Genomic DNA, 21,113 nt, shown 5'->3' with positions numbered 1-21,113 from the left:
AAAAAATTTATTCATTGTCTTCATTGTAAAGCAAAACAAATAGGACATACGTTTGAAAACGTATCTTGTACACTTTTAATTTACAGCTGTTGGAAACAAAAATCTCTAAATTTCTAGGATTTTTGGGGGGGTGCTTCTTATCTGGTTATTCAAGAGAATAAAGCAGTCTCTGAGATATTTAGCTTTTCAAACTGTAAAAAAAAAAAAAAAAAAAATTGTGTCACTTTACATGTACGTAAAAGGTTTCATTATTATTACTTGCCAATTACAGTAGAAACCTAAGTCCATAGCCAGAGCAATTTTTGAAGTTTTTTGTTTTTTGTTGTCTTTCTGCCTTACTTGTATACGTTTTTGAGACTATAAGGAGAATGTAGAAATGTGCTTAGATTAAGGTTGCCAAAACCAATGAGTTTTGAGTTAGAACTATAAAAATTTTCCCTGGCTCATATTCCCAAATAGCTTTAGCAGGAAACATTTTGTAAATACAGACATTTGAACAAACCTGCCTTGTGAATATGTTGTTGGCACGAACAAGGCTGAAGATGAATGTTTTCTTAACAAATAGCGCTTCAGATAAAGCCAATACTAATTTGTGTGTGTATACTCGAATCATGCACATGCTTGATTAGAGATTGTCACCAATCTGTTTTGGTATATGCACTCAGTTAATGTTTGGTTTGACTGGCAAAAGTAGGTTTTGGTAAAGAATGGTTTGGTCTTAGAGGAAAAAAATACTTGGATTTCTTTTAAAAACCCATCATTTATAAGAAAGATTAATTCAGATTCCTAAAATGGCACTTTTGATTCTTGACTTAAAGTTTATGACTCAAATGTAACTGAAATTGATTCTGATATTTGATTTTAGGAGAGTCGTTTATGTTTATCTAATGTGTGCTTTAAAAAATAACATTGAAATTATTGAATCAAAGCAGCGTTCATATAAATGGACTCCAGCCCAGTTTGCTTAGCTCTCAGGAAGCTTGCGGTCTTATTTGTGTCTGATTGGAATACATTCTAATAATAAGAATATGTCCTTACTCTGTTTTGAGTTGTCTCATATCTTTTTACCTTTTCATTTTTAGTGACTTTATGCTGTTCTCCTTCATGAGACTGTGTACCCTGAAGCCAAGTTCCAATCTCTCTGTACTAATGAACTGTGAAACCACCCTGGGCCTCAGTTTCCTCATCTGTGAATGGGGAGAATAATAGTATATTCCTCCAGATCTGTATTAATACATGTAAAGTGCTTAGAGCCTGGCCCCTGGGGATAGCTTAGTATGTCTTAGTTAGCATTATAATTGTCCTGATTACTGGCATATCTAAGGGAGATTACTTTTTAGTTCTATGAATGACAAAACCATGGTTGACAAGTTCAAAAGTGGGGAGCTAGGAGAAAAAAATAAACCATGCCAAATTCCTTTGAGAAAGTAGGTATCCTGTAAATAATAACTAAAACTCCTTTTGTTACCCAAAGGGCCTTAACATGTAAATGAAATTGGATTTAACTGACTTCAAGAATGGTAATTATATGATACCTGGTAATACGATACCTGGTCTGAGAACTCTTACTGGCCACGATGGTACTTGAAATAATTTATCCTGTCTTTTCTTTTTCCTCATTTATTCAATATACCTGAGTTGAGTGCTGGGAACCTATTATGCACCTAGGTGGTGGGTTGCAGCAAGAACAGAGAGGGTCTTTGCCACCATGGGTTTATGTTTTCTGGGGGAGATAGAAAATAAGACAGAAGAATTGTAGCATGTATGACTGAGGGGCAGGCTGGGCAAGTTCCACTTTGTAGAGAGTGTCCCTGGAGAGGTGACGTTTGGATTGAGACTCAGGATTGAGGGGGAGCTAGCCATGCAGGGTGTGTGCCTCTGGGCCCTGAGGCAGGAGCGAGCTTGCTGAGGTGGAGAAACTCAGAAGACCCGTGTGGCCACAGCCCCAGAGGGAGTAGTTAGACAGGAATGCAGGGCCGGGGATGCTCAGCCTCAGAAGCCCCATAAGTGGACTCAGTGGTGTTCTCTGAGCAATGGGCAGCCGATGAAGAGGTTTAGGCAGGCCAGTGATCTGTTTCACATTTTCCAAAAGCATCCCATGGAATAGGGGGTGAAAGGAAGCAAGGGAAGCCACAAGAAGGCTGACCTAACCTTGGTGGCCCAGGCAAAGGTCTTGACCGGCTGGTGGCAGCGGCGAGGTGAATATGTACGAGCTATTTTGGAAGGAGGAGTGACAAGCCTTGATTATGATTCTGACTAGATACAGTGGGAGAAGGACAGGCGTGAGTCATGGGTGGCTCTGGTGTTCTGACTGGGCTGGTGGTACCATCCCTGAGCCGGGGGATCAGGAGAGGGATGGCGGGAGGGGCGCGGGCACTGGGTGGGGATCGCCGTTTGGGATGCCCCCTAGCCGTTCAGGTCTGGCACCAGACCTGCTGGCAGGAGCTCACGGAGGAGCTCCAGCCTGGAGAGAGTCACCGGCACGTGGACGGTGTTGGAAGCCCTGGAACTGGAGGGACCCCTGAGGGGGAGGAGGCAGCCTGAGCTGTGGCAGCCAGCGTTCAGAGGTCAGGGAGAGAGCAGGGACAGCCCGGAAAGTTGGGTGCGGGGTGGCCAGGAGCGCGTGCGACATGGAAGCCTTAGGAGAGTGGCTCAGGGAGGGGTGGTCGCCGGTCCGCCTTCGCTCGGAGGCTGAGTAGATGTGCGGCCGGAAGTAGACCGTTGGATTTGGTGAGAGGTGCTTCAGGGAAACTGGTGGAGGGTGACCGTGAGGACAGTGGCAGCTCTGGGAGGAGGGGGAGTCAGGGGTTGGCCCTGAATCAGTTGCTGCCGCAGGGGAGTGTGAGGCAAGCAGTGTTGTTCTGCTGTCTGAGGGGGCGGCGGCGCCGCGGTGCGTGTTTGCTCCCGCCCTGACAGCAGGCGGGAAAGGAGGGCCTGACCGGAAGGGAAGAGGGGACAGCCAGAGGAGGGCGAGCCGCGGCCAGACCGGAGGGCCTGGCGTCCGGAGCACTGGCGGGAGGCTGCCGTGATGGGAAGCCGAGAGGGCCCCTTGCGTGGCCTCTGTCCCTGTGGGCGAGGTCTGATGGGGAAGCTTGCGGGGTGGGGGTGGGGGGGCCGGTGCGGCCGGGCCAGCAAAGGAAGGCTCAGCGGTCCCGCAGGGTGGGCAGCTGGGCAGGCTCCCCAGGGGAGCAGGGCTGGCCTGAGGCCTGGAAGCCCACCGGCCTGGCCCTGTTGCTTTCATCTGCGCGGTTCAGGGAGCCGGGTGCGGGCTCAGAGGAAGTGGTCGGCATGGATGCCGTGACGAGCACGGGCCCGACGTCCAGTGCGAATTCACGTCCGGGCAGGGCACGGAGGCCTGCAGGACAGGAGGCACGATGGCTGGAGAAGGGGGTGCCAGTGGCTCTCGGTGGAGTTGGAGAAGTGTGGCCGTAAGTGAGCCGGAAGGATTGGAGGCGGAGGTCAGTGAATGAAATGCCCAAAGGGAAGATTTTAAGGGTGATGCAGTGCCTCGGAGACAGCGGGTCCGTGCGGCCGTGGGCATGTGGGTAGCAGAAGGGAGGTGGAGAAAGGGTTATGGGCCAGGAGGTCTCGAAGCGGAGCGTGCTCTTCATCCTCAGACGTTGACGTCTCGGGCCCTTGTGGCTGGAGACACGAGGCAGAGCAAGACAGAAGACAGGAGGCAGGTGCTGCCCGCAAGGAGGGAGCACAGGCTTCCAAGGAATGGGGGGCTTTCAGGAAGGGGAGAGTGAGATTTGGAAGCAGCTGGGAGGAAGAGGCATCTCCGCCGTCCCCGGGTAGGAGGGCTGTGAGAAGAGCCATCCCCCACGTGAGAGCGCTGGGGGTGCGGCAGGGAGGGGGAAGCCGTGTTCTCAGCCGGGGTTTAGAGGAGGCAAGAGACTGGGGGTTGCTGCTGAAGGGGCAGTTCCCAGCAGCACCGGGGAGGTACGGAGGAGACGAGAGCTGGTAACCCTTTCCAGTGGTGCTGGAGGTGGACCGGGAGATGAGGCACGATGGGGTTGGTCTCAGTGGCCCCTCGAAGGTGGGGCTTGGTCGGGGCCACAGGGCTGGGAGTGTGGGGGCCGCTCCTGACCATGGAGGAGCTCCTGTGGGCCTGGGCCAGCCTCCGGACAATTCTGCCTGTTGCATTTTCTTATCAACCTTAGAATTACCCAGTAGCATTTTATAAGAGAATTAGATCTAAGAGTTAGTGCGCAAATTTTTACATTTAGAAGCAATTTCTTTTATTCTTATTTGAGCACACTTGCCCATAATGATATTTCATGCTTTTCTTTTAGGTGTGAGCCCAAAATACAATGACCAGGCAGGCACTCAAAGTGTCACTTGGGCAAATGTCTTTGTTTTTGGTACCTAAAGATGCAATGAGAAGTTGTCTTTGTTCAGCTAAGTGGTTTCATAACCTTTCAGCATTGCTGTCTCCCAAAGAGTGTCTTTTTGGGTAGCATTTGCCGGGCTCTCTCTGACCAAATGATTGTTACCAGATCTACGCCCTAATGTGATGTCGCCGTCAGTTCCGTGTTTCTGGGGTTGCTGCCAGATTGTTGAATGAACGAATGAGTACCAAGAATCAGAACCGATGAGCTTGTCAATAGTACATTTATATAATGGAACATGTTATGTAATAATACGGTGCGAAGGTTTTTATCTTTCTAGCTGGCTGGCCTGTATTCAGTGTTTCAGGCTACTTCAGGGCAGTAGTACTGTGTTTTTACTTTTACCCTTCAGAAGTAGATCTCGAGGATAGGATGTGGTATTTGTTACGTGAATGTTCATTCACATTTGAAACTTAGATGCTGTGGGGTTTTCCCCCCAGATACGCAGCTGCTGCACACATGCTGAGTGACATTTCTACCGCGATGGCCAATGGGAACTGGAAAGAAGCTCACGAGCTCTCTCAGTGTGCAAAAAGTGATTGGAACAAACTGAAAAGCCACCCTTCCTTGAGGTGAGATCTTTTCCAGGTACCTGTCAAAATTTACTTACCTACCAAGTTGTTTCGACCACTTGAGGTAAATCTCTTCATGAAGAACTTAGTCCTTTTGTGCTGTGGTCAAATCAGCTCTGCAGTTGAATTCCCCACTTGCTTTGCATAGTCAGTGTTGTATGACGTAGAAGGAAATGTCTGCAAGTCTGAAGTGAATTTTCTATAACTCAGATCGCTGTGCAACAGGCACGGGAGCAGACAGATGGCTTTTCGCTTGCCTTCTTTTTTTTTCTTTTAAATTGAGATATAATTGACATGTAACATTATATTAGTTTCAGGTATACAGCATGATGATTTGATATTTCTGTCTTGCAAAATGATCATCACAGTAAGTCTAGTTAACATCCATCACCATAGTTACAAAATCTTTTTCTACTCTCAGCAAATTTCAGTTATACAATACAGTATTATTAACTATGGTCCTCATGCTGTACATTACATCCCCATGGCTTACTTATTTTATAACTGAAAGTCCGTACCTTTTAATTCCCTTCACCCTTTTTGTGCACACCCCCCCACCCCCTTAACTCACCGTCTTTTGGTACGTTGTCTTCTCTGAGTACTGATCAGCTGAATTTAAATGTGGGGGAAACCCAGCAGCAGGACAGAGGTGGTGAGAGCCATGCTAGATGTGTTCTTCCAGTGGAAATTCAAGTAGGTGGTAATCTGAAAAAGAAAACTAAATTAACATTTTCTTTAAAAGTTCAAGTACACAGCACATGGTTATTTTTTTGCTTGATCAATGTTAAATATATTCTGTATTAAGAAATTTTATTCCTTTGTTTTCACATAGGGATGAGAAAAATTTGTGTTATTAAATAGTTCTTTCAAAAAAACCTTTTGGATTTAAAGTTCATACAGAAATGATAATGACTTAAAAATCATTGCCGGGAAAATGACCTTTAAAGTTAGGGGAAAAAAAAAATAACTGCATATTTTGCCCATATTTCCTTTAGAAGTATTCAGTAATTCACACAGAAAATTGAGCCATTCACTTAAAAGCCCTTCTAGAAACGAGATAACCAATGTAGAGTCGCTACTCCTGTGATATCCGTGTACATTGGAAGATTTTCTTACGACAGGTTAGGTAAATTTATTAACATTTCTCGCACCAAACAGCAAGACAAATGGTTAAAACAAGTTAATAGGTGATTTTCTTCATCAAAGAAAGAAAAGAAGTCATAGCCAGGAAGTTAGATGACTGTAGACCCGAGGTTGGTAGACGACTTTCGTAGAAGGTCAGCTGGTCCGTCCGTCAGCTTCTGTGGCAGCTGCTGACCTCAGCTGCCCCTGGGCAGAAGCAGCCCCAGGAGGAATGTGAACGAGCCAGAGGGGCAGTATGCCAACACTATTTATGGACTGAAATTTGAGTTTCATATAATTTTCACATGCCACAGACTGTTATTCTCCTTTTCATTTATTTTAACCATTGCAAAATGCGAAAACCATGCTTAGTCTGCAGGACATACAAAATCAGCTGGCGGGCCCAGGATTTGGCCTTGGTTTGCTGACCTCCAGCTTAGAAGATTTCCGGTTGTTCTTACTTTACCCCAGCAAGTGCGCTAGGAAATGGTGGCTGGCTAGAAGAATGCAGGTTTGTGGTGTAGGAAATTGTGTACAACTGACAGTATATGGAATATATCTTTTTAAAAGCTACGAATTCGATCTGCTTTGTCACTTTTTATAATTGTCTTGCCACGAATAAATCAGATTGCTAAGCTGCTGGTGTCCGTCTTCATTTTAGATACCATGAGAATTTACCACTCTTTCTGCGCTGTTTTACTGTTGGGTGGATTTATACACGGATTTTGTCTCGGACTGTTGAAATATTGCAGCGACTTCACATGTATGAGGTTAGAGCACAAGCCCCGACCCCCGGCTTACTGATAGGTCATCGGTAAGCTGTGCAGGAGAGCCTGCCCGTCAGCATTTTCCACGTATTTGGTCAGCATACAGTAATGTCACGAAAGCAGACTTGATGTGGGCAGCCTGCTGTCTCCAGGGTTAGTGGGGAGATGGCCGAAGAGGACCAGCCGTCTCATCTGCTCGTGAGTTGCGGTGCATTCACCAGCAGAGCCTGGGGGTCCTGGATGGAGCCATGCAGGGAGCCCCAGACTAAGCCTCTGCAGCCTGAGCCTGAGTCTCTGTCAGGACTCCACATGTGACTTGGGAGGTCTCCAGAAATCTCTGAGGTGGAAACCTTACATCTGCTTGTGTTTGCCCGACAACTGGCATCGTCTGCCTGGAAATAATTTAAAATCACAAATCAGAGATTTGGTCCCATCCCTCCCTATACAAAACATTGTGTGGTTGCTAGAGTTAACTTTTTTTTTTTTTTAAAGATTTTATTTATTTATTTGACAGAGAGAGACATAGCGAGAGAGGGAACACAAACAGGGGGAGTAGGAGAGGGAGAAGCAGGCTTCCCCGCAGTGCAGGGAGCCCGATGTGGGGCTCGGTCCCAGGACCCCGGGATCATGACTGGAGCTGAAGGCAGACGCTTAACGACTGAGCCACCCAGGCGCCCCTAGAGTTAACTTTTATTATGTTAACATTTCTATATGGAAAAATGCCATTTTACAAAGAGGATACACAGAACTTGGCTTTTTGACGTGGGCCCACTAAACCCAAGAGGATCCATGGGATTGCTTTGGGGAGTCTGTGAACCCCACAGTTGCAAGTATATGGGGGTTTGTGCTGCCCTTTCTGAGGGGAATCACTAGATGTTGAAAGAGATCCCTGAACCACAAAAACTGAACAGTTTGTGTATAAATCTAGACCAGAAAGTCTTCCTGTTAAGGTGGCGTGTTTGGACGAAGACACTGCTCATTACTGTCTGCCCACCCCATTCCTCACACCATCGGCCCTGTGACCTGCTGTGTTCCCAGAAGCACGTGGGCTTGCAGCCCCGGACCAGTGCTTGGCTGCCTAGAACTTGATTGTGTGCAGCCCTGCACCCGTTGACTGGCTGTGCAGAGAGGATCATGCAGTGTTCACAGAGCTCCGTACACTCACTCACCAGTTGGCAGGAGAAAAGTAGGGATGCCTCGGGGGCTCGGGCCTGCTCCAGAGGTCTGGACCCCAAAGGGGTCCTTGGCCTCCTTATAGAATGGCAGATGGGCTTTTTTAATGTACTTTGCCAACCTTATTGGTTACTAAATGCAGTTCCTTTTTTTGGAGTGTATGAATGTAATGTACTTTCTTTGTTGTTGTTGGAACAGGAAGCAGTCAAGGAGCTTGAAAGCCTCTTGTCCCAGAGAGTGTATTGTCCTGACAGCAGAGGCCGGTGGTGGGATAGACTGGCACTCAACTTACACCAGCACTTGAAACGCCTTGAACCGGTATTCAGTAACTAGATAGACCTGAGCCTTTAACTTCTGCATAAGTGAAAATACATAGCCAACTTTTAATACCTTAGAAACCTAAGTATAATGAGAATTTTTTTTTTAACATTCTTTTGTCTGTGTTCTTCCAACCCCCCAAATGCTAACAGAAGCATTACAAGGAGGGCAGGAGACTTTTCACTGATTTGGGAGATGGGTTGGTAGTGGGCTCTGTGTTGGGGTTTAGGAATTACAGGAGCAGGAGAGTTAGAGGTCCCCGTCCTCAGCAGGTGCTTTCAAGGAAGGTGCTTTTTGTTTTGGAAATGGTGATTTTACTCATTTGTTGCATGGGGCCTCCAGGTAGAAAGTCTGATGAAAGATGTTTCCTTCCACTGGGAAGTGTGTTGTCTGGCCAATGCTGAGCAGGCCACCTTCTCCTCCGGGCACTGGTGTTCTCCGTGGCAGGGATCTTGGGAGTCTAGGGTCCTGGTTGCCGCCAGGGCTGAGCAGGGCGGGGCCTCCGAAGGCCGCTTGTGCTGAGCCCAGAGGTGACAGTGGCTCTTTGTGTGGCTGCCTGGGGTTCCTCCCTGCCAGCCTTGCGTTTGCCTTGAACGCAGGGGACTGGGGCTCTGGAAGCTTTTGTTTTTTTCCAGCGGCAACATGAAGTGAATCAGGGTGATTTGGAGGTGGAAAAGTTGACCATGGGTGTGGAAATATGACAGACTATTTTTATTACCTTAAATTGAAAAAGTGCCTTGTTACCTAAAGTGCTTCAAGCTGGTGAAAGCTGTCTGTTTTCTTGGAGGTGGGTGTGGTGCTTCCTTACCTCTCGGTGTGTACTCAGGCTGAAATAGCGAGAGATAGTGTCTGGTAGCCCACAGCCGAACGCAGAGAAAGCCTGTGTTTATGCTGCCTGTTTCTTTCATTGAAATAGAAGTTCGAAAGGGTTTGGATTTCCCCCTTGTTCACAGTTCCACTAATAGGAGCACTGACTCAGGCGCACAGAGGTAGACGAGCCGTTGAGATATTTTTGAGATTGACAGAAAATCCTCATTCCTTTTAGCCTTTTCTCAAAGATCTTCCTGGCCACACTCATAGTCTTCATCATTTTGTTACTGTCCCGTTCATTTCTTTTTCTTTTTTTTAAAGATTTTATTTATTTATTTATTTGAGAGAGAGAGACAGAGAAACAGCATGAGAGGGGAGAGGGTCAGAGGGAGAAGCAGGCTCCCTGCTGAGCAGGGAGCCCGATGCGGGACTCGATCCCAGGACTCTGGGATCATGACCTGAGCCGAAGGCAGTTGCTTAACCAACTGAGCCACCCAGGTGCCCGCGTTCATTTCTTTACATCAGTCTCCGGTGAAGGAATCTATCAGCAGGGTGCTCAGCAGCCGGGGCCGGGTCTCCTTCGCCCTTCCTTGTTCCTTTGACCATTCAGCTCTTGATGGCCAGATCTTTCACTGATTTTCAGGGTGGTGTTTGTTTTTACTTTTTTTCTCTTATTGTAGTAACTAATATATAACAATTTGGTGGCATTAGTTATAATCACAGTGTTTGTGCCAACATCACCACTGTCTATTTCTAGACTTTGTCATCACTCCAAACAGAAACTCTGTAGCCAGCTAGTCATTGCTCCTTGGTCCCTCCCCCTACAGCCTGAATTTGCCTGTTCTAGATATTTCCTGTATTTGGTCTTTTGTGTCTCTGGCTTATCTCACTCAGCAGCTTGTTCTCCAGGTTCATCCACGTTGTAGAAAGTATAAGAATTTCCTTCCTCTTCAAGGCTGAATAACATTCCATTGTATGGACAGACCACGTTTTATCTATCCAGTCATCTCAACATGGACACTTGGCTCACTTCCACTTTTGGCTATTATGAATAATGCTGCTTATGAACATGGTGTACAAATATCTGTTCAAAACGCTGCTTTCAGTTCTTCTGGGTATGTCCCCAGATTTGGCGTTGCTGGGTCATGCGGTAATTCTGTGTTGAGCTTTTTGAGGAACCGCACATTGACTTTCACAGTGTTGAATCATTCTTTCATTCCTGCCAGCAGTGCATGTGGGTTCCAGTTTCTCCCACATCCTTGTCAGCACTTACTATTTTCCTTGTTTCTGATTATAGTCATCCTATTAGGCGTGAAGTGGTATGCTATGGTATTTTCAGTACTTTTGGGTTTTTTTGTCCAACTCTGAATAGCCTTAGGAAATGCATTTAACTTCTCCAAACCCAAGATTCTTCTCCCTGTAAATGAGGACTCTGGGCCAGCTCTGTGGTTCCTGAGTGCACCTGATCATTAAAAGTAGCAGGATGACGGGGCAGCCTGGCTGGCTCCGTCGGTAGAGTACGCGACTCTTGATCTCACGTGGGGAGTTCAAGCCCCATGTTGGGCATGGAGCCTACTTAGAGAGAGAGAGAGAGAGAAAGAAAGAAAGGGAGAGAGAGAGAAAGGGAGAAATGTAGCAGCATGAGATCTAAGGAATATCCTTTATCTCTGGAAGTATTGCTTTGCGCATTTGCTAGTTAGCGACATTGGATAATTAACAGGGGTTTCCTGTCACATTCAGTGAGCAGCTGCTGCCCTCAGGTCTTTCAGGATGCTGATGTGGGGCTGTGTTCCTCGCTAGGCTATCAAGTGCATCACAGAAGGGCTGGCAGATCCGGAAGTCCGAACAGGACACCGTCTCTCACTGTACCAGAGAGCTCTGCGCCTGAGAGAGTCTCCGAACTGTCAGAAGTACAGGCACCTCTTCCATCAGCTACCAGAAATAACTGTGGATGACGTTAAACATGTAAGTCGATATCCTTTGGGCACTTTGGACTTCAGCGCCTATGCTGGTTTTCTTCCTGAATGGAAACAGCCTAAGAACAGTTTTTGTGTGCATTTTCTTGTAGACTTAGAAAACCCTAGTGCACGTGTAGGACAGGACTCCGTTTTCACACCAGCGCCTCCTACGTCAGAAGCTGGGCTGGCCGGGGGGTTGGGCTGCTCGTGCGCTGGGTTGAGTGACTCCCTGTAAAACTCCTGGGTCGGGAGCTCACAGCCCTCGCCAGTGTCTCCTGCTTGGTCAGGGCACCTGGAGAGCAGCTTTGGGGTCCGTGTCCCCCCCCCGCCCCCACACACACCCGGGGCCGGGGCAGTGGCCGGTCCACACCCTCGCAGGCACGGAGCATGGGTCACGTGGCCTCGCGCTCTGCTGAGAATAGGTGGCTGGAGGGGGGGACGTCGGAAGGTGACGTGGCAGTCAGGTTTGCAGGGACTGCAGCTCGAGGGAGGCTGATGGATGTTGTCCTGCTGTGTCAGGTGACCATCACGGGCCGGCTCTGCCCGCAGCGTGGGACGGGCAAGTCCGTGTTTGTGCTGGAGGCTGGGGGGCCCGCCGCCCCCGCCGCAGTCCTGTGCTCTGTGGAGGAGGTGGCGCTGGCCTACTACAGACGCAGCGGCTTCGACCAGGGTAACGCACGGTGTTTCTCCCGGGCCGCCGGGCCCCCGGGGATGGTTCGGCAGCAGCGGGTGGCTACCGTCTCTCCGTCCGGCCCGGTGGGCGATGCTGCTGACCTGGGAGGGTGTGGGAAGGGGTTTTACTCACGATAGTTGCTAAAGGCCGTCTTCTTCCATTGAAGCAGCATCTACCACCCAAGGCCTGGGAGGAACAGCGCTTTCTGGTGGGATGTTAGAAGCAAGTGGAACTGGTTTTGCTCTCAGAGAGCTTATGTTGGGCCTGGGAGTTCGGGAGGCAGAGGACTCCCAGGAGGGCTGCCTGGTAGCAAAGCCCGTTAGAGGAGGTAGGAGCCGTGGAGCTGGGCCAGGCTGTTCTGGAAACAGCGAGCGGGCCTCATAGCTAACAACTTTAAGGGGATTGAAGGACCAAGTCCTGGGATAGCATAGCACCAGAGGAACCGGAGAAATTGCTAGAAAGAGCAGTGCTTTGTTTTTGTTTTTGTTTTCTTTTTTGTGCGTTTTTTATTGCAGAGAATGAATGCTTTATCTGAGGCCCAGGAAAAGAGGAGACGTTGGGAATTTGCCTTCTGATGAGCTTGTCAGTCTGTCCTTAGCGAAATGTAGTACCGACTAGAAAAAGTAAAATCAAACGCTGTGAGAGAGGAATTACAGAGGAAGGGGGAGGGCAAGGCAGTTCTGGAGAGGCCCACTCTAGCCATTCTTCCTTTTTTTTTTTTTTTTTTAAAGATTTTATTTATTTATTTGAGAGAGAGAGAATGAGAGACAGCATGAGAGGGGGGAGGATCAGAGGGAGAAGCAGGCTCCCTGCCGAGCAGGGAGCCCGATGCGGGACTCGATCCCGGGACTCCAGGATCATGACCTGAGCCGAAGGCAGTCGCTTAACCAACTGAGCCACCCAGGCGCCCTAGCCGTTCTTCCTTTTTAAAAACTATGTATTAGGGAAGCTATCGAACGTGCCTTTGTACAAAAGTGGGGAGGTGCAGTGAGCCCCGTGTACCGGCCCGCTGCGGCGTTCCTTCCACCCTCCCCGCCCTCGGACCTCGGAAGCCGACCCCGGACAGTGGCCCGCGTGCTCACTCCGGAGGGGCCCACCACGCCCATCCTCCATCCAGGCAGGACTCCCCTCTGCCCAGGCCGAAGGGTCACGAGGATTAAAAACATTCTGACACCTTTAAATCCGTGAAAATCAGGACATTATTTCTCTTGAGTATTATGTCAGCATTCAGAAGATTAATGAGGACCACGAAACGACGATGAGTATGAGAACGGCTAAGATTAATCTGTGTGGTATCTTTATTACTCACAGGGAAGGGAGATGCTATAAGGGAAGAAGTACAAACCCCAGTGAAGACAGAGATAGCACAGACCTGAAAGGTTAGAAATAAAAGAATAGAATGAGCAGCTATCCCCAGAGAAGTAAACTGGGAGACAGTAAACTGGGCAGTCGAGGGTGGAGGGCGCGGATATGAGGGCGTGTGGTGGGCCCGCTGTGAGGCGAACACAGTGGAATGCTTTCGGTTTAATCATGAGCCTGAAAAACGGACAGACGATTCCATTTCCAGAGTATAAAATATTTTTATATAAAATATCTTCTTCATTTATTAAAATGGATGCAGTGAAAATGAGTGGAACCCTTGCTGTCAGTCTCTTTGAGAGGAGATTTGGGACTAAGGGCAATCTCAAGCTCCCTTCAGAGAAGATTATTTCAGAATCACTCAGAAGGAGCTTACCAAAAATGATTTCATTTCCGATACAAACGCATGGTGTAGACCGCTTAGGAGCGCGGGAATTCTGACCGCCAGTGTTCCTGCCTGGACAGTGGACAGTGTGCACTCTCGGGCAGGAAGCAGGCTGGAAATTGAGACCCAGCAGTACCCCCTGGCTGGGCAGGAGCCCGGGAGCCCAGTGTAAAGCTTGCTGGTGAAAAGGGCTCAGCTCCAGCCCAGAGGCCTGAGTGAGTTCCGGTTGTTCCCGCTCTGTCCTTTTGCATCTCTGAGACAGGCTGCAAGGACAAGGGGCTAGAACTGAGACGGGGATGAAAGGCACAGCCTCAGGGAGGCAGGACGGAGGGGGCCTGGCCGTGCCGCTTCTCACAGGCTCTGGTCTGTGTTCTTTCGTACGGGACACACGTACAGCCTCGGCCTGGTCTCTGCCCTCCGGGGCCTGTGCGGCACCATGCCCTTGCACAGACTGGAACAGGGCCAACCGGCCAGAAGAGCCCTTCTGCCTGCCTACTGGGACAGGGTCGTGGGGGTCAGCACCTCCTTTGGCCAAGGCCATAATGCGGGGAGAGAAGCCCCCACATGGCCCCCATTCCCGGTCAGGTGTGTGGAAGTGCAGAGCACTTGCCTGGGAGACAGGTCTGCGTGCTAAGCCGAGATCGAGCCCCTGGTCTCAACTCTGCTAGGACACCTGCGTGGTCAATGGAGCTCGTGGCCCAGTCAGTACAGTTGTATGGGGTGTCAGGCCGGGGTCTGAGCTAGGTGGTCTCGGAGGTGGAAGGTTTCTAGAAGAGCCCAAATCTCAGAAACACTGGGCACGCTTGTCCAGGACAAAGCAGTGGAACGCAAGGTCCAGTGAGGTGGATGGAGACAGCACCCGCCAGGTCAGAGGGCGCAGGCTCCAAGGTACTAGTTTTTCTCCGATAGATCTGTTCTGGGAAGCCATTCTGCAGGTGTGGCCAAGGGGCCCTACACCAGAGGACCCGCGGGGGTCTCGGCCCACCCACACCCACCGAATCGAACCCCTGGAGCCTGAGGAGGGAATCTGCTTTTACTTACTTATCTTTAAACACGTTCCTTACATTTCTCACTAAAGTTAGGGAACTGCTACTTTATGACTCTGAAATGTGTATTTAAGTTTTCCCATAATTACTAAGATTTTTGCTTTTAAACGAGTCTTCTGTATATAAGCAATGTAATGTAAACAAATGAGCTAGGAATGGCAAGAAAACAGCTTTTGCATTTGAAACTAAAATCTATTTCCTTCAAATTGAGTAAGCAGTGGGTTATGGTGGGGGTTTTTAAAAAACAGAAAAACTTGATTTTCCTGTGCTTTGGCTTTGTCTTAGGGATTCATGGGGAAGGGTCCACCTTCAGCACGCTGTATGGCCTCCTCCTGTGGGATATCATCTTCATGGACGGGATACCAGACGTCTTCAGAAACGCCTACCAGGTGCTCAGGTTACGCTGTGCCCGGCGGGTGCTTTTTAGGCAAGCAGATGCTTCTGCACTTTGTGACTCATTCCCACCCTTGTGCGTGTGGGTCTGCGGCCATCAGAAGCCTGCCAATGACGGTCTTGGGGGTGGTGCTGAGTCTCTCTTAGAATAGTCTTTCATTTTACATCCGGATTCATAGATTTTAAAATGTAAATCTGTTAAATTTTCATCTTGAACCTACTTTACCTTCGTTCCACTCGAAACTTGTAGCGTAGGTTTCTTCAGCTTTGACCTTGACCGGTCTCCTGTCGGGCCCGGCGCCCCTGTGTGTGCTGGTGCCCGGGCCCGCCGAGGGCACCACCGCTGTAACCTGGGAGCTCTTTCCACCAGTTACGACGCTGACAAACCAGGGCAATGAGTTGCTTTTATGTTAGATTACTTAGATAATTTTTACTTACCTTCTGAGAAGAAGAATGTGTCGATTTAATCAGGTTGGCCAGTTCCCAAATTTTATGGGTATGGAATGTTCTTCTGATGAACCGGTTCTGTCCAGGCACCGAACGAGGCTTGTTTCCCGCGACGTAGGCCTTCCCGCTGGACTTGTGCACGGACGGCTTCTGCACCAGCCGGCGGCTGGCCGTGGAGGCCCGGCTGCGGCGGATTCACAGCGCGCCCGCGGAGAGCCTGCGGGCCTGGGTGGCAGCCGCGTGGCAGGCCCAGCAGGGCAGAGTGGCTTCCCTCGTCAGCTGGGATCGCTTTGCTTCTCTTCAGCAAGCTCAGGTGAAACCCTGCGCGGGAGTTGGTCAGAGAGCAACACCTCCCAGTGCTGGGTCTGCTTTGGCAAGATCTGTATACGTGTGTGTACGTGTGTGTGCGCGTGCGTGTATATATGTGTATCCACACCTACGTGTGTGCACATGTGTGTACATGCACATGTATTTCTGTATGTGATGGTGCTATGCATACATTTATGTAGATGATAGGCCCCTAGTCCGGATGCCACTGTAACTGGTGGGACCAGGTCAGGGCACAAAATAAGCCCAGGGATGCCTTCTTCCCCTTAGTTGACAGCTTCCCTTTGCCTGGCCTGTGACCCTCAGCAGGAAGGATGCTGTTCCTGTCCCTGCAACTACTGCCCTTCATCACTGTCCTTTTCCTGAGGATTCACCCCAAATTCCCTCTTCCTCAGCTGTTCCCCAGGGCTTTGCCGACTAGACAGGAGTCTGACTGAGCGAAGGAAACCTGATTTCCCAGAGCTTGCCGGTGGGCATTTTGGCCGGTGGCTCAGTGGCCCTGTGGCCCAAGCAGCAGAATGACCCCTGGTGTCCTTGGAACCCATTTCTGTGGAATTACAGTTTTCTGCGTCTCGTGGCCAGTGAAAGTATTGCAGGATCTCTGTCGTAAGACATGGCTAACCAGCCCTGTGTTTTGGGTTCAGGATCTCGTTTCCTGCTTGGGCGGCCCCGTCCTCAGCGGTGTGTGCCGGCGCCTGGCTGTGGACTTCCGACACTGCCGAGGGGGCCTTCCTGACCTGGTGGTGTGGGACTCCCGGAGTCGTCACTGTAAGGTCAGTTGCGCCACAATGGAAAGTTTCATTAGCAACTTAATCAGAGGCTCCGATCCATGCATTTCTTGCGTGATTGTTGGCTGTGGGACCGAGGGCCATGGTTCCCCAGTGGCTATTGGCGGGGGCCTCCTCCGCAGCCCCTGGTGTGGGGGCCTCTCCTTTCCGCCATGCAGCGCGCCACTTGGCGGCTCATTCATCAGAGCAGGCTGGGGAGAAGAGCCAGAGTGTGAGCAAGACGGGAGTCGGGCTCCTATGACCTGATCGCGGAAGGGACGTTCCATCACTTTGGCCGTATTATTCTGTTAGAAGCAAGTCACAGATTCCAGTGCGTGCCCCCCGCCCCCACCCTCCCTGGCAAGGGATGGGATTCTGCAGGTGTGAACACCAGGAGGCTGAGATGACAGGAAGCCGTTCTCTAAGCTCCCCAGGAGTTAGCTCCTCATCATGTGTTCTCGGCTCAGGGCCACCTTGCCTCACCCTGGTGTTCCCCTGCTGCCCATCCCAGGTTGGTTTTTATTACTGAGTTCTGAGATTAAAAAAATTCTGGATACAAGCCCTGTATCAAATATATTTCATCCCAGGCTGTGGCTTGTCTTCTCATTCTCATAATAGTGTCTTTTGAAGAGCAGAAATTTTTATTTTGGCCAAGTCCCAACTTCTCTGTTCTTTAATGGATCATACTTTTGGGGTCATGGGACATCTCGGACTGGAACTGTGGATTTGTGTATTTCTCCTTGCAGTTCTATCCAGTTTGCTTCATATATTTTGAAGCTCTGTGATTAGATGTATAAACTTGAAGGCCTGTCACATCCTCTTGATGAGTTGATCTCTTCATCATTGTGAAATGACCCTCCTTTATTTCTGGTAGTGTTCTCCACTGTGAAATCAACTGATATTAATAAATAGCCACTCCAGCTTTCTTTTGATTAGTGCTAACAGGACATATCTTTTTCTCTTACTTTTAACTTATTTCATCTTTAATGGGTTTCTTGTAGGCAGCATTATAGCTGGGTCTGACTTTTTAATTCAGTTTGACAACCTCTTGCCATTTAATTAGGTTTTTGGACCATTTACATTTGATGTGCTTATTGATGACTGGCTTTAAAGCTACCATCTTGATACTTGTTTTCTGTTTGTCTCAGCTCTCTTGTTCTCCTTTTCTCACCTTTTTCTACCTTTTTTTTTTTTTTAAAGATTGTATTCTAGTCCTTTGTTGACTTGTTAGCTATAATTGTTGTAAGTGGTTGCTCCAGTGTAGATCTTAAGCTTCCTGTCTTTCAAGTGATGTTATGCTATTACATGTATAGTATAAAAAACATGTTTTTATATCTCCTCTCTTGGCCTTTGTACTGTTCATACATCATTTTTCTATATGTTCTAAATTCTACATTTTTTTGCTTTCTACAGTTGATTTAAGAATCTTTATAATTACTCACATAGATAGAAATTAGTTTTCCTCCCCTAGGTACAAATTTTTTTTTTTTCCCCCCAAAGATTGATTGGTTTGAGAGAGAACACAGGCAGCGGGAGAGGTAGAGGAAGAGGGAGAGGGAGGGAGAGAATCCTCAAGCCTCTGCTGAGCCCGGAGCCCGATGCAGGGCCTGATCCCAGGACCCTGAGATCAGGACCTGAGCCGAAATCAAGAGTCGGATGCTCAACTGACCGAGCCATCCAGGTCTCCCCCTAGATAGAAATTCTTACTGCTTGTTATTCCTTTGTAAAGATCCAGATTTCCACGTACTGTAGTCCTCCTGCTTAAAGAATTTAACACTTCTTGAAATGGAGGTCTGCTAGTAATGAATAATTTAGGTTTTCTATGTCTGAGTCTTCATTTCATCTTTGCTTTTGAAAGATATTTTCTCTGAGGAAAAAATTCTATGTTGATAGTTTTTTCCTTTCAGTAATTTGAAATACTGGTCCATTGTCCTCTAGCTTGCATTGTTTTTTAATGATAAATGTGTAGTCTTTCCCTTTAGGCTTTAAAAAATTCTAGCTGCTTTTAGAATATTCCCTTTATCACCAATTATGCAACTTCATTATGTTTCTTTGTGTAGTGTTATGTTTCTGTGCCTGGGGTTCATTGATCTTTGGGTTTGTAGTTTCTATCAAATTTGGAAAATCTGGATAGTTTTTATTGCCATTTTGAAGTTCAGTAATCTGCAGTGAATAAAACTGACACAGTTCCTGCCTTCATGGAGCTGGTATGTAATGAACAGTTTTGTCTTCTGATAAATGCCGTGGAGGAAGTGCATAGAAGGACCCTGCTTTGAGATGTGCTGGACATCTAGGAGGGGGATTTAAGCTGAGCATTGAAAGGTAAGAAGTCAGACATGTGAAGAACAGGAAGAAGTGTCCTGGGCAGAGGGAACAGCAAGCGTATGGAAGGGCCCTTCGGTTGGGAAGAGGTTGGTCTTTCTCAGGAACTTTGGAGTGGTTGGCAGGGTCCAGATGATAGTTTTGTAAGTCATGGCAAAAGTTTGGATTTAACTGCAAATATAACAGAAAGTAAGCTCTGTGATTAGAAAGTAAATAATTTCTAAGCAGGGGAGCAACAATCTAGTGCATGCTTTAAAACTATTTGTCAACTGTATATTCAGAAACAATGTAGTAATTCTCTGAAGAACTGCCTACTTTCTACAGAATAATTCTCAAGTGAACTTCATACATGTATCTTTGTTTTATAAGTAGAGCAGTGTCAGTGAAAACTACTACAGCATACTTGGCTATTCTGTTTCAGTAAGATACTAAATAACTTTTTTTGTTGTTGTTGTTTTTTAAAGATTTTATTTATTTTTATTTGAGAGAGAGAGAATGAGAGAGAGGGAGTACATGAGAGGGGGGAGGGTCAGAGGGAGAAGCAGACTCCCTGCCGAGCAGGGAGCCCGATGCGGGACTCGATCCCGGGACTCCAGGATCACGACCTGAGCCGAAGGCAGTCGCTTAACCAACTGAGCCACCCAGGCGCCCACTAAATAACTTTTTTAAAACTTACATTCTAGCTGGTGGAAGTTAAAGGCCCCAGTGATCGTCTTTCACATAAGCAAATGCTCTGGTTGGATGAACTGCAGAAGTTGGGGGCCGACGTAGAAGTCTGCCACGTGGTTGCTGTTGGAGCTAAGAGCAAAAGCCTCACCTAAGAGCTGTCGAGTTGGGGGTGTCTGGTGACACATGGATTGATTTTCAAAAGCATAAAGCATCATTACATTTTATTTAACTTTGTTATGTCAGTAATAAACCTGAGAGTTTACGACTCATCATTGTACAGTGTCTGTGTGTCATAAAACTTGGTCTTGGCTTGAATGTACTCACTGATTCCACATAGCAGGTAATGAACTTTCTAGAAGCTTATGACCTTGGTGGCCATTTTAGGAAAGGGATGCATCTATGTTACTAAGCTACACTTGCAAAACAGCTGGAAAAAATCCAAACAAATGGGATGTTTCACAGCTTTTGGTCTTTTATAAAAGTAGCATACCCAATGTCTCTAGTTTAGTATATTGGAGAGACCTGTATTTAAGGTTTTCTATACTGCCCGGATATACTCAGCTGTTAAACATTCTTGTTTTATGATTATCTAAGAAGGGCACAAATAGATGAAATTCTTTCTCTGGGAATTAAAAATAAATTCTCATTAAATTCCTTACCTTTTAACTTGCTCTTACTAATTGGGCCTAGATCATCAAAGGAATGAACAGTCTTTATCAAAGGCAACTGTCCCTCCCTCATGACTAGAGGGGCAATTTTCTGTATAGACGGTGTCACTGCAACAGGGCTGTTCGTAAGAGCCCTAGGCTGAGGAAGGTATATGGTAGGAAGGCAACTAACCAGAACTATAGGACCAGGAGTCCGGGATGGGGACCCCAGTCCCCACAGACTGGTTCGGAGACCTTCTTAGGGAAATGTTACTCCCCAGCTTGGTGATTTACTGAACGGAAGGACAGGTTAGGGCATGGTCCATTAATACCCACGTGGCCTTAACTACAGCCAGTTCTGAATCGATGTTAAAAATGTTACCGATCACTGTCTTGCTTTAGAGCAGGCAAAAAAACCTGAGTGGATGACACCCACACAAGTAGAGTTGGAAGAAGACGCCTTCGCTTCTTGAATCACTACGTTCTTGTAGATGATCTCGTATTGATAACAACTACAACCACCAAGTTCTGTGGGAATTTTATTTAGCAGTCAAAATTTCCTTCACAGTCATCACTGTTGAGCAGGCTCTCTCATCTTCCTGCTCATCCTACTTTAACTGAAGTCCATCAATTTTAGGCACAAAGGTTTTTAGTTTTCTCTCAAAATCAAGTTCTAACTACTTGAGGTTACGGCTACGGCAAGCAGGTTTCGTTGAAGGTATGCTGACTGATTTTCCCCGTTAGCACAAATTAATACACTTTTCTTAAATAAAGTTAAGACATTTTTGGTTTTAGAACCGGTTTCCATCATAAAATAACAGTAAGACATTGTACATCTTTCACCAGTACTAGGAGTCCCAAGCTGTCGGGCCCGTGCAACACGAACCTGGCTCGCAGGGCAGCGGGGCCGGAGCCGGAGCGGGAGGCGCCCTCCGGTGTGGCTTCGGCTCCTGCACGCGCCTGCGGG

The 21,113-nt window shown here is 47.9% G+C and overlaps 1 protein-coding gene across 8 annotated transcripts in view; it reads left to right on the top strand.

Moving 5' to 3' along the window:
- The window catches only part of FAN1 (FANCD2 and FANCI associated nuclease 1), a 32,979-nt gene extending 13,210 nt beyond the window's left edge, over positions 1–19,769 (top strand). For 2 of the 8 annotated variants that reach the window (XM_081831502.1, XM_081831501.1), the window contains exons 6-14: positions 4,832–4,963; positions 6,747–6,855; positions 8,224–8,343; positions 10,954–11,118; positions 11,631–11,781; positions 14,860–14,963; positions 15,533–15,727; positions 16,386–16,514; positions 19,514–19,769. In XM_081831502.1, coding sequence (XP_081687628.1) covers positions 4,832–4,963; positions 6,747–6,855; positions 8,224–8,343; positions 10,954–11,118; positions 11,631–11,781; positions 14,860–14,963; positions 15,533–15,727; positions 16,386–16,514; positions 19,514–19,651 — 1,243 coding nt within the window. In that variant the 3' untranslated portion in view covers positions 19,652–19,769. Of the gene's footprint in view, positions 1–4,831; positions 4,964–6,746; positions 6,856–8,223; positions 8,344–10,953; positions 11,119–11,630; positions 11,782–14,859; positions 15,002–15,500; positions 15,728–16,385; positions 16,515–19,513 lie in introns of all 8 variants that reach the window. The other 6 variants (XM_081831504.1, XM_081831503.1, XM_081831505.1 and 3 more) reach the window with 6 other exon arrangements.
- The last annotated feature ends 1,344 nt before the right edge of the window (positions 19,770–21,113 follow it).

This window comes from Leptonychotes weddellii, chromosome 9 (genome assembly GCF_054177405.1).
Source record: "Leptonychotes weddellii isolate Sample4059 chromosome 9, ASM5417740v2, whole genome shotgun sequence".
NCBI classification, from domain to species: Eukaryota; Metazoa; Chordata; class Mammalia; order Carnivora; family Phocidae; genus Leptonychotes; species Leptonychotes weddellii.
The sequence above is the reverse complement of the archived record's forward strand: the minus strand, read 5'-3'. Positions and strand labels throughout refer to the sequence as shown.